The sequence below is a fragment of the Euprymna scolopes genome, chromosome 11 (assembly GCF_053919585.1).
Source record: "Euprymna scolopes isolate OS-2025 chromosome 11, ASM5391958v1, whole genome shotgun sequence".
NCBI lineage: Eukaryota > Metazoa > Mollusca > Cephalopoda > Sepiida > Sepiolidae > Euprymna > Euprymna scolopes.
In genome coordinates, this window is record NC_136492.1 from 29,387,053 (window position 1) to 29,399,990 (window position 12,938).

At 35.2% G+C, this 12,938-nt stretch overlaps 1 protein-coding gene across 1 annotated transcript; it reads right to left on the reverse strand.

Moving 5' to 3' along the window:
* Positions 1-9,950: 9,950 nt before the first annotated feature.
* On the reverse strand, positions 9,951-11,180 carry LOC145288276 (general transcription factor II-I repeat domain-containing protein 2B-like). Its single transcript, XM_080136313.1, has one exon. It carries the CDS (start codon positions 11,178-11,180, stop codon positions 9,951-9,953), a length of 1,230 nt encoding a protein of 409 aa, XP_079992439.1.
* Positions 11,181-12,938: the final 1,758 nt, after the last annotated feature.

Genomic DNA, 12,938 nt, shown 5'->3' on the forward strand with positions numbered 1-12,938 from the left:
TTGCATGTAGATGGTTTGATGAGTTACAGTTATACAGAAGGACTGAAAATAAAAAAAGAGAAACTGTTTTGCATGTACGTAGTTGAAGTCACCTTAAAAGGACCAGTAAAGTGAAAAAAAAGGGAGTTTATCAATTGAAAAAAAAATGCATGTGTAGGCGAATATAAAAATCCATGACTCATGAGCTGTGGGAGCTTATAAATGTATAGGTGCATGTTTAGTTATTGAGTGAGTGCCATTTTCTCTAATGATAAGAACTATGAACTACGTACAAGTACTTATGCATGCATACACACTACATTATAATATATACAGCAGTACAACCAGAACCATTGGACCAGAACATTTTTGCATGCTGAATGGACAATTTTTGTCAGTTGTTTTTTATTGACTGATTGTAGAATTACTAGTTTCAGGTCAGGCTTCTGGTGCAGGTCGCATATATGCCAATTATGACTAATTGACAAGTGAAAGGAATGGGTGGATATGACGAGATCCCTGGCGACACCAGATGATCTTGCTTTTCAAATAGAGGAAGAGAAGAAGGGAGACAGATTTGGAATTATCTACATGTCAAAAGAGATGGTCTTGTTTTTCAAATAGAGGAAGAGAGGGCAGAACAGGGGAGTGTTAATGTCTGATTGGGACAAAACAAATGTCTATGGGATTTTTGTCAGAAAGAGAAAAAACAAATAATAATTTGTTTTATCTCATTTGCTGTAATATATCTTAACAACGAAAGGGTTGTTTTTAAAACCCTGTTGAGCGATATGAAAGACAGCTTGGGGTGAGGGGTCACCGCCAGGCATTGTTTGACCTGGGGTGACTAATCATGCCTAATTGGTAATAAGTAAAAACCTCAGTGCAGGTGGGGGTTGAGGTCTGGTAGAGATAAGCTCTAAGAGAAAAGAAAGAATAACTCCAGAAAGGTGGAAGGGGAATTTCTGATTTGATAAAAACGATTGACTTTTTAGAGTTAGAGTCCTTTTACTGGCTGGCATTCGAGGCGTCCACATCGCTCTCACCCTGGCTGGGAGGGGGGTGGGGCGAAACATCCCTAAGAGCTAAGTTGAAAAGCTCTTGTTCTTAGCTGGGAAATTAATTAGAGGAACTTAAGTTATACAACCTGCATCATGAAACTTGGATCAAAGAACTCGACTATAAACAAGTGTACAACGATTTATGAATAATTATTTTGTTTCGTTATATAAAAATATCCTAGAGTTTTTCCTTGTTTCTCGATTGCCGGCCTGAATGAAGATGCAGTTTATTTCAGGTATGTCCTGACGGCAGATAATGAAAGAAATAGACTGGATCCAGCACGAAGCCAGAGTGACGGTCGAAATCGACACTGTTGCCACACGGACTTAGGGTCATGCACATTTTGCGTGCCCTGAGCAGCAGAAGATATTTTCCAGTGATCAGTGAGAGTTTGGTCACTCTTGAGGGGTCCACCACTAGACAAGTAAGAATGTAGCCCTGCTGTGTTGCATCTATGGTCCTGTGAGCTGGGAGCGATGAACACAGCCAGAAGTAAATTACAAGTATGCTCCCGTGAACCAGGATAGCGACAGATGCGGCCCAGCCCTCGGACGAGAGAGAGTCTTAGGGTTATAAGGCTAGACAATCTAAAGGAGAGGATAACTTTCAAAAATATCGGCGAAAAAAGTGAGCTTCCCCTCTAGAAAAGTGTCTAGTTGAAGGTGAAGATATTAATGGTTTTAGCCAATTTTTCGATATTTGTCGTACGAAAGGTCGACCTTTAAAACGATACTGATCTTGGTAAAATCCGTCGCCTCTATTGAAAGTTTAAGGCAGACATGTAAACATACATACATACATACATTTATATATTGGTAACTAAAATTTTCGACCTAAACTGATGAAAAAGCTTGCCCTATCTCTGAATACCCTCTATGTAAAATTTCAAATATTAAGACCAAAAAGTGTCTGAGTAATTTGAAAGAAACCGCAGAGGTCAATTTTTTTTTTTTAAACTTTGACCCTTATTATGATCCCTTAAAATTTATTGTTTTGGGCTCAAATCAAGTTATGAAGTTAGATCCCTGTCCAAGGAACTTATATCTAAAATTTTAAGTGCGTAGACCCAAAATTGTCGGGGGAGTTTTGTAGAGTTCTGAAAGGTCAAATCGTGGAACTTTGACCCTTTAATCGCAAAATTTCTGGCCAAAAACCGATCACATCGACTTTTTCCAAATCTCAGTACCCTGTATATCAAATTTCGTGTCTGTAGACTAAAAATTGACAGAGTTATTGCGTAGGGAAATGTACACAGACACACACACACGTTCACTTATATATATATATATATTTATATATATATATATATTTGTCAAATTAATCTTGATCAGGAAACTATATCCAATATCAGGAACATTCTTTTGTTCCTGTGATTAAGGAAGGTGGTGTGTGATCAACACTGCTGGGAAGCCATGATTTAATATACTGTTTTGTTTTTAAATCCCCGAAACAGTGTCTCATGATAGACAACTGCTGGTCCCTTAAATAACATTGGGACTTTTGTGAATTCGAGAAAGCAAGTTGATGCAGCGATTGCAGGTGAATAAATGACTTACTGACTAAATAGTTTTCCAACAATATAATTGTATGTGTGTGTGACTCGGCCACAAGCATCTTATGTACAGATTGCTTTAACAATAAAGAAATAAAAACAACAGTAATCCATGAAGAATGGATGAGGTCATCCATGCAAAGATCCTTAAGTGTGTATGGAAACGCAAGAGAGAAAGAGCAGTTATGGGTTTTCTTGCAACAGTGAATAAATCCTTCCGCAATATCAGAAAAAAAGACGTTCTTATCGTGATCCCATATAAATGTAAATAAGGGAAAAACGACAAGAATGAAAAAAGAATTCGAGATTTCATCTACTTTTCATTCATTGAATAAATACTAATTCTGGTTGCACAAGTCCGGATCCTATGCTAAGATACCTGAGAATAGATTCCATGCATTTCATTTAAGTTTTCAATCAAGTAAAACCACTTGATTCATTTCAAATAATAATACGTGTGAACCTGTGTTTGTGTGCATTCAGTACACAGGTCGTGATCGTCCGCTCGTTGCCTTCGTCATAATTTGGTGCTGAATTTCGACATAACGTCAATCAAGCCGTCTTGGTCATTTCTGTGCAAAAATGAGTTTCCTTCCAAACCAAATCACAACGCAAGCTTAAAACAAGTAACAGGATTTTCTTTTATTACTAGCAAAGATACCCGCGATTCATGCGGGACTTTGCTGTACGCTTGTACCTGCTTCACGGGCACCCTTGCAGTAAGTGGATGTTGTACCTATTTACTATGCCTCCCCACGGGACAGAGTTAGACACCAGGGTCGTTTTTTAACGTGGAGAAAAGGTACAAAAATAAAAATTGTCTCAGTCGTGAAGGATTTCTCCTCCACCGAAAGAGAACAAGAAATAGAAGTGCAGCATCGGAAGAACAGATGGTATTTATTTGCTCCCCCACCGAGCAAATTAGGCACAAGGCCAATTTTTAATGTGAGGAGTGAAGGGAGGGGGAAGGGGAAAAGGGGACCAGCTCCCGAGAGGTGGGAAATGGGAGCTGGTTAAAGGTCAGGCATGTGGGGTTGCCCCCACATCTGGTCTTTGCTAGTCATAGCTAGTCATAGCTTGCAGTATCTGCCGGAACAGATACTACACTTTGATCTTGGCCAAAAGGCCAAAGAACAACTATTGCTAAGGGTGTTATTAACTATTAGCGGGGGAGGGCGTAAAATGTGCTAAAATATTAAATATGATTTTTTAATTTGTCCAGATTCTGTGTATATTATTATAGAGCCGTGATTTCAAAAGTAAAAAAAGAAGGTATTTGAGTGCCATCAGCTAGAATCGAAACCGAAAGTAAAACTGTAGCGTTCAAAGCTGTTGACGTTACCACTGTACCAACGTGACACGCATATAAACTGATTAAAAATTTGAAATAAAAAATAAACTAAGATGAATGTACAAAATGTATAACGATTATTTTTCAATTTTGACCCATTTTTGACCACTTAAAAACTATTTTAACCGACTAATAACCCATAAAAGAATGGTCCGTAAAAAAATCCAATCATTTGAGTCCCCTAGCGCTGCTCTGTGACTTTTAGTTTCAGAGGAGATAGAGTTTGAAAATATGGAAACAGACAGACAGACAGACAGACATATAGCTTTCTATATATTAGATTTCCTAAAGTGACTGAAATCCAATTATGAACTTTAAAGCAAATAGTTTATTTCAAAGTTGACATATTGTTACACATAAAAATTGGAAAAAAGGAGAGTATGACCTTGACCTTTGACTTTTATCTTGAAAAATTGTGTGCACCACAGGGTCCCTCATCATGCCAGGTTTGGTTGTGATCGGTCCAGTGCTGTTGTTGTAGAAGAGTATATCTACATAGGCTATGACTTTGACTTTGGATCATAACCTTAAAAAATGGTGTGCATCATCCCTCGGTTGGTTAAAAAAGCATATTTGTCCTTGTTCATTGAATTTATATGCATTTTAAATGTTTCAATTTTTATCAAAATCTATTAAACGATTTTGATTCTAGTTTAATCTTAAAGGGTCTCAAGAATAAATCCAAATAGCACAACTATTCGATCAAATTCAGTTCAAATCTATCTATCTATATATCTATAAAAGTGAAAGTGTCTGTCTGTGTGTATGTCTCTGTGTATATTTCCTTACGCAATAACTCTGTCAATTTTAAGTCTACAGACTCGCTATTTGATATACAGGGTACTGAGATTTGGGAAAATCGATGTGATCGTTTTTTTTTTTTTTTTTTTGCTGTTAAGGGTCAAAGTTTAACAATTTGACCTTTGAGAACTCTACCACACTCCTCCGACAATTTTGGGTCTAAACACTTGAAATTTTTTATATAGGTTCCTTGGACATGGATCTAACTTAATAACTTGATTTGAGCCCAAAACAATAAATTTTAAGGGGTCATAATAGGGATCAAAGTTCAAAAAAATTGACCTTTTGGGGATGGGGGCGGGTCTCAGCATACACCTCCAAACACCCGGGCAACCATTCTAGAATATCTATAAAAGTGAACGTGTCTGTGTGTCTTTGTGTCTGTTTGTCTGTGTGTCTGTGTACATTTCCCTTCGCAATAACTCTGTCAATTTTTAGTCTACAGACTCGAAATTTGATATACAGGTTACTGAGATTTGGGAAAATCGATGTGGTCGGTTTCCGGCCAAAAATTTGGCTGTTAAGGGGTCAAAGTTCAACGATTTGACCTTTGAGAACTCTACCAAGCTCCTCCGACAATTTTGGGTATAAACACTTGAAATTTTAGATATAGGTTCCTTGGAAATGGATCTAACTTAATAACTTGATGTAAGCCCAAAATAATAAATGTAAAGGGGTCATAATAGGGGTTAAATCAAAAAAATTACCGTTTTTTTTTTTTTTTTTTTTTTTTGCTCAACATACACCTCCAAACACCCAGGCCACGCCGGGCACCCATGCTAGTATATCTATAAAAGTGAACGTGTCCGTGTGTGTGTCTGTCTGTCTGTGTACATTTCCCTACGCAATAAGTCTGTCAATTTTCAGTCTACAGACTCGCTATTTGATATACAGGGTACTGAGATTTGGGAAAATCTTTGTAATCCGTTTTCGGCCAAAAATTTGGTTGTTAAGGGGTCAAAGTTAAACGATTTGACCTTTGAGAACTCTACCAAACTCCTCCGACAATTTTGGGTATAAACACTTGAAATTTTAGATATAGGTTCCTTGGACATGGATCTAACTTAATAACTTAATGTGAGCCTAAAACAATAAATGTTAAGAGGTCATAATAGGGGTCAAAGTTAAAAAATATTTGACCTCTGCGGTCTCTACCAAATTACTCAGACAATTTCTGGTCTAAACATTTGAAATTTTACATAGAGGGTATTCAGAGATAGGGCAAGCTTTTTAATCGGTTTGGGTCGAAAATTTGAGCTACCAATACATAAACGTATGTATGTATGTTTACATGTCTGCCTAAAACTTTCGATAGAGGCGACGGATTTCAACAAGATCAGTATCGTTTTGAAGCTCGACTCTTCAGACGACAAATACCGAAAAATTGGCTAAAAACATTAATTTCTTCACCCTCAACTGGGCACTTTTCTACAGGAAGGGGTCGCTTTTTTGCCGATATTTTTGAAAGTCATACCCTCTTTTTGATTGTCTAACCTTAATTTAAACCTACGTCACTTCCGGTTTGGCGGTGGTCGTAACAGCAAAGACGTCATTTTTTCCTTGTTCTTTTCCTCCTTTGTGGTACGGGTTCGAACCTGCCTTCCTACTACCACTTTTTTTTTCTTCTCAACACACACCTCCAAACACCCGGCCAACGCCGGGCTGAAATGCTAGTCTGATATATTTGAATTTTCAAATGGAAACTTGTGTTCATAATTCGCCCTTGAAATTCTTAAAATTCTTCAAAGAAATTGAAATTTATTGGTCGATTTATTAATTAATAACTTAATATTTACTGTTAAAAATTCCACAAAAAGCTGAATTTTCACAAAAAATCCATTATTATCTTCTTTAAACTAAATCAAAATATATATGCACCCTTATACTTAAAAGTTTTGTTCTAGAATTCTTAATGATCAGTTAATTAGTTTACAGATGAAGTCTATACATACAAATATATTAACATATGAACATAGCTTACTTCAAAGAAATAGAGATATCTAAATATTATAAAACAACTCTTTTAAATACCATATATTTCGGTGTATAAGGCGACCGCCAGATAATTTGAGAATTGGAGAAAACTTTAATAAATTTATCGTATATCGGTTGTATAAGACGACTGCTAAATCATGAAACCATGTTTGTTTAGTCTAGGCTGAAGATTGCAACACCCGGTATTTTATGAAATATTGTTTTTTAAAGATGATTTTTTTTAACTTTAAGGGTCATCTTATTCGTCAAAATATACAGTATTTCAACTGCAGCAATTCATTATTTCACAAACAGTTTCGCTATATGGAAAGGGAAGGGGAAATAACTCAATTTAACATATTTCAAATTTTAAAATAGACGCTAGATCTAAAAGAATACCGTTTCGCCTACAGAAACAGATGGCAGAATGTTCACTTTGTGCTTTCTCCCAAAGTTATGTAAATTCTCCGGAGACTAATGTTTGTCTTTTTGTGTATGGGTATGGTAACCAGACTGGAAGCATTGCAATTTTGATTATAAATCCAGTAGGCAGGAAAAATCAAATCAGTTTAGTGGGACACCTGTCCTCCTAACTCCATCACGAGATGTAAAAATTATATACCAAGAAATACGCAAGCTGAGGTGATTCATGCCAATGGATGAATAACTTACAAAGGGATTTCTATTTACACAAGTAGCAATGAATGACTTTTCTTTAGTCTTTCTCTTTTATCCAGGCATATGGATTTATATGAAGTCGTCTGCATCAAAACATTTCTAAGCTTTAATAAAACAATGGATTTTAATTCCATTTTGATGAACATTAGTCTTCCTGAAATCGTAACGGATTACCAGGCAAAAGAGAGCTAATACTCCACACCACTAATAAAACAAGTGAAGCATGTATGATCACCTCTGATTGCACAGTGAATGAAGCATAAAAAATGACTAAGTATTTGCCTCCCCCCTCATTTAGCCCCCAAATGTCCCCAGGGGACATCAAATTCTGGGGAAAATGAGTAAACGGGTGCAGTTTTAAGCCTTGATATATGTAAATTTGAGTTCTGCACCATGCAAAAAAAGAAATAACTAAGTCCATCATTTACCCCACCCCACCCATTTAGCCCCAAAAGTCCCCAAGGCCTTAACATATTTAAATTTGAGGTCAGCACAATGCAAAGCTGCTAACTGGACATACACAGAAAATATTGGACAAAAATGGTAAAATAGTCCCAAAAATGGAGTATTTTTATTAGCCCTAAAAGAGCCCCTGGAGCACACCCAATAGTTATTGCAAATTATAGACAAACAAAATTATATAGAAATCAGTTAGTTACAACTTTTCAGAAAGTTTTATAAAAATCCAAGGCATTAATTTTTGTTAATAAGCACAAAAGTGTAAATTTTAGCTGTTTTAATCCGAAAGGCACCTTTAGGGGAGCAACCGTAGTTTTCCCAGAAAATTCGTTCTATTACTTTTTTACTCATATCATGTTTAATGTTTGTGCAAAATTTCAAAAAATTCCAAGGCGTAGTTATTGAGAAAAGTGTAGACAGACTAACGGACGAACAGACGAACGGACGTACGGATGAAAGGTGAATCTTTTGTTAGGGGACCAAAAAACTACTGTGTTAAAGAAAATTATTTTTAAATATAAATACTGTGTTCGAGTTGATAGTTATTTGTTGGTGTTGTTTTTGAGTGTTGAATTTTATTTTATTTTTATTTTTAATAAAGTAGTCTTTGATATTTGAATGAATATTCAAATGTCATCGATTATATTCACCTTTATATAAAAATTCACCAAATTTTTGCATCGATTTTTACAACTGATGTTATAATTATTTTTCTTGCTTTCACAACTGAAAATAGATTCACAAATACAAAAGTAAGATTGGTTAATAAATTATACTAAAATTATTCGCGAATAAACATTGGAAAATGGAGAATTTCATTTTTTTTTCTTGCATGAATAATTTGTAAACTTTTAAATATTTCACTTTCTAGCATTTGATTTTTAATAATTGTTTTCTTTCCATTTCTTTTTTTACTGTTTATTTCATGCTTTAATCTTTTGTCTTTTTCACAAAGATGTCACTAGTCCGCAGAAACGTTATTTTCCTATTCCAAAAAAAACATGGCTGACAAAAGTCTGTGTTCCATGAACAAAAAAAATGAAACAAATAATCAAATAAAAATCATGAATAAATTAGTACAAATATTTTTTTCTAAATTGTTTTTTCATTTGTTGTCTTTTTTTTTTTTTTTGTTTTGCTTTTTGTGCTTTTTTTTTTGCTGTTGTTCTGTTTTAGTTTTCGGATTATTTTAGTCAAAGATGAATATTGTGAGACTATTGAATTTTTTACTAGATCAATTTCGTTTCGGTTAATCTCTGCTTTATAGTGTCTCTTCTTGTTAAGTCAATTTTGTACCTGGCATTTTTAACTCTTTCACACTTGCAATCAAGTTTACAGTGATATAGTTGCTGTTTCACCCTCTCAAATATTTTTTTCTCCTATTTATTATTTTTCAAAAGATTCGTTACGATTTTCTAACCTAATCCTGACCCTAACTTAACCCTAACTGGCAGCCTCTAGGACTTAATGTTAGTGGTAATTTTTTTTTTAATTTTTCCTCATCATCACAATGTTTGTTTGCTGAATATAAAAAATAAAACAAATACTATATTATATGAAGGGAAGTTGTATGTATGTATGTATGTATGTATGCGTGTGTATGTATTTATATCCAGCTAAAGATCAAAAACTACAAAACAAACACCCATAATTTTTAATTGGCGTTGCCCTAGATCAGGGTTGTCCAAACTTTATGGGACGCGGGACACATTCGGCAAGGAAATTAGATTGCAGGCCGCGGTTGACATTTTTCCTCTTATGCACTGTCTCACCGTACCAGATGTAAAGTAAAACACGTACATGTAAATGAATCTTTATATTTATCATAAAAACATATTCCTGGAGAATAGATTAAAGAAGCTAAAATGTGAATACTACGAATAAGAGAGTTTTGGAAATTTTGAGCAAGATCAGTAGACCAAGAAACCTTAAAAATAACTGACAAGTATGAATAAGAATAAACCATAAATTTATTTGTAAAAAAATATTTAAGGAAGGACGTAAAACAGTACAGTTTACTTAAAATTCAGTGAGATGGGTGTGCCTGCATTTTGGAAGCCAACTCCTTTGTGTCAATGTCAACTGAGGTTAAGGTTAAACGAAGGCTTCGAGAGATGTTTGATTAAGTAGATTCCTCTCTTTGGATTTAATCGACTTCATTGCGGAAAATGCTGCTTCACAAAGGTAGGTACTGCCAAACATTGACAGCAAGTGCAATCCAAAACGGCGTAAATTAGGATAATGCTCTTCAGAAAGAAGACGCCAAAATTGAGTGATTGGCAGTGTAGCTTTGCTTAATAAAAACTGGTCACTTTGCAAGTCACACAATTCAAGCTGCAAATCTTCATCGGCTTCTGATATAGTTATAGTCAACGGAGCATTGAATACATTGAAGTTTTTCTCAAGGTGCTGGAAATCTTGAAATCGCTTGTTGAAGTCTTCAATCAGGGTATCAAGAGTTTCAACAAAGCAGCAGAAGTTATTGTCCTCTATTTCTTTAGAAATAACATCACAACTTGGAAAATGAATCAGAATGTTACTTTGCAAATTACTTTTGAAGAGACTTAATTTTTTGCGGAAACCATCTATGAAACCATACAGAGAAACAATTGTTTGATTCCTACCCTGTAAACTTAAATTGAGCTTATTCAGATGCTGAGTAATATCCGTGAGGAATGCTAGCCCTTTCAGAAAGTTGACGTCTTGCAATAAACCTTTAAATCCATCAGTGTCTGCATTCAGTTCTTCTAAAAAGTTTAGAATCTCATTATGCAAACCGAAGAACTGCTGCAGACATTTCCCAGCACTAAGCCAACGAACAGTAGAATGGAGTGAAACGTCAGAAAATTCTGTATCCAAATCTTTCAAGAAATCAACAAATAGACGATGCCTCAGTGCTTTATTACCGCCTCTAATGAAATTAATAATTCTCATTACATGATGCATTACATCAGATAAACGTATACAGCGACTAGATAATGATTCTTGATGAATAATGCAATGAAACATTGGGCAGTCGACTCCAGCATCTCTCAAGTACGCTATAACCCCTCTTTTAGCTCCAGTCATTGATTTGGCACCATCTGTAACGATGCAAGAGCATTTCTGAAATCCACCATACTTGCTCACTAAAGAATTCAGTGCTTTATAAATATCAGATCCTTTTGTAGTGGTAAAAAGTGGGAGTATGCCGAGTAACTCCTCACTGACATTAAACTGTGAGGCAATACTTCTAACAAAGACAAGCAAATGGCTGACATCCCTTATATCTGTGCTTTTATCAAGAGCGATAGAAAAATAAACACACTGCTGAATGTGATTCATGACCTTCTCCTGAACGAAATTGCTAAGCTCTTCAACACGTCTAGCAACAGTTTGATGCGAGAGTGGATTTTTTCAAACCCAAGAGCTGCATCGTTAAAGCCCATGGCCTTTCCCATAGCTATTGCACATCGCTTAATGAGATCACTGTCAGAGAATGCTTTTTGGATTTCGCCATCAAAAGTGATACATCATAAAAGACTATGGTTGTAGAAGACGAAGGCTTCACTAATTGAAACATCTTTTCTTGACGCTTACGCAGGTCTGATTTGAGATCATTGAGTAGGGCTCGCCGCGCCTCACCAGTGTATTTATCATAGCCAGTGACATGAAGAGTGCTGTAGTGTCGTTGTACATTGTACTCTTTCATAACAGATATCATTTCATTACAAATTAAACATAAAACTCGACCACTTTGTTCTTTCACCAGAAACATCAATTCCCAACTATCCTTGAATTGACGCTTTTTATCAGAGATTTTTCTTTTCTGAGCCATCGTAAAAAATGTGGCACTAAGTCTGAAAAGAAAAAATAGAACAGAATGTAATGGAGGATTAAGTAAAACTGTAATTATAAAGAATAATAATAATAAATGTTTATTATTTCATCAAAATGAAAATCACAATTTAAAACAATTGTATGCTTATGATGGTGTACTACAACTATTAAAATTCTGTATACAGTACGGAATAAAGGTGTTTGAGTTGAATTATTCCAATTCAAACTCAAATAAAGTTTAGTAAAAAACAACTTTTTTCGAAATAACTCAATAGATGTCTAAATAATACTAATTTTTAAAAGTTTTCTAGAAGAGGCTGCGGGCCGCATTGAAGGAGGCCACGGGCCGCATGCGGCCCGCGGGCTAGGCTTTGGACAACCCTGCCCTAGATGAATAATATCTAAGTTTAAATGAAATTATTCATTCTTTGTTAACTGCACTAGATTTCATCAGTTTTTCAGCCATTTTTAATGTTATTATGTACAAATTTTTGAAAAATGCTGACTCGGTCGTCGAGGAATCTATTACGTAAAGCAAATTTGTTTGTATGTGTGTCCAGAGAGGAATTGGCTGGGCAGAGGAGAAAAATAGGTTTGGGGAGAGTAAGGAGGAAAACAGAGAGGGATAAAAGAGAGAAAGATAAAGAGACAGATAGAGAAAGGTAGAGAGATAGAACACTTCTACCAAAGACAATGCCGGGTAGCCCTGCTAGTTTAATATATATCATGAATAAATTATTAGGAAGATTTTTAGAAGTTTGATCTTTTTTGGGCTTTTTTGTTTTTGTTTTTTTTTTTGTTTTGTTTTTGTTTTTCTTTGTTGGCTTTCCATTTTCACGATATTCTGGTCAAACATTTTTTTTTTAATATTTTGTTTAAATTCAAATAAAAACTCTTCTATTCATATTTTTAGTGCTAGAGTGAAAAGAGTGCACTCATCATTGTTTTCACAAATGAAGCAGAAGATCTATTTTTACTAAATAGGAGTAAAAACAGCTTTCACAACCCTGCCGTTTCAGGCAATGATGCAATTAATTGAGAGAACAGGAACATAAGGACAACAGCATATTCTTTTCATTGTTTTGACTCTCCAGTGTGTATCCGTTGATATCTTACATGCTTTTATATAGAGTCATGTGGTTCTCGGTTGATTAACTTTCTCTAACTGGATATATACTCGAGAGTCAAAACAATGATAAGAATATTATGTTGTCATAGTCCTAATGATGAGATTGTATACGTTCACCTGCCAACGTAAAGATG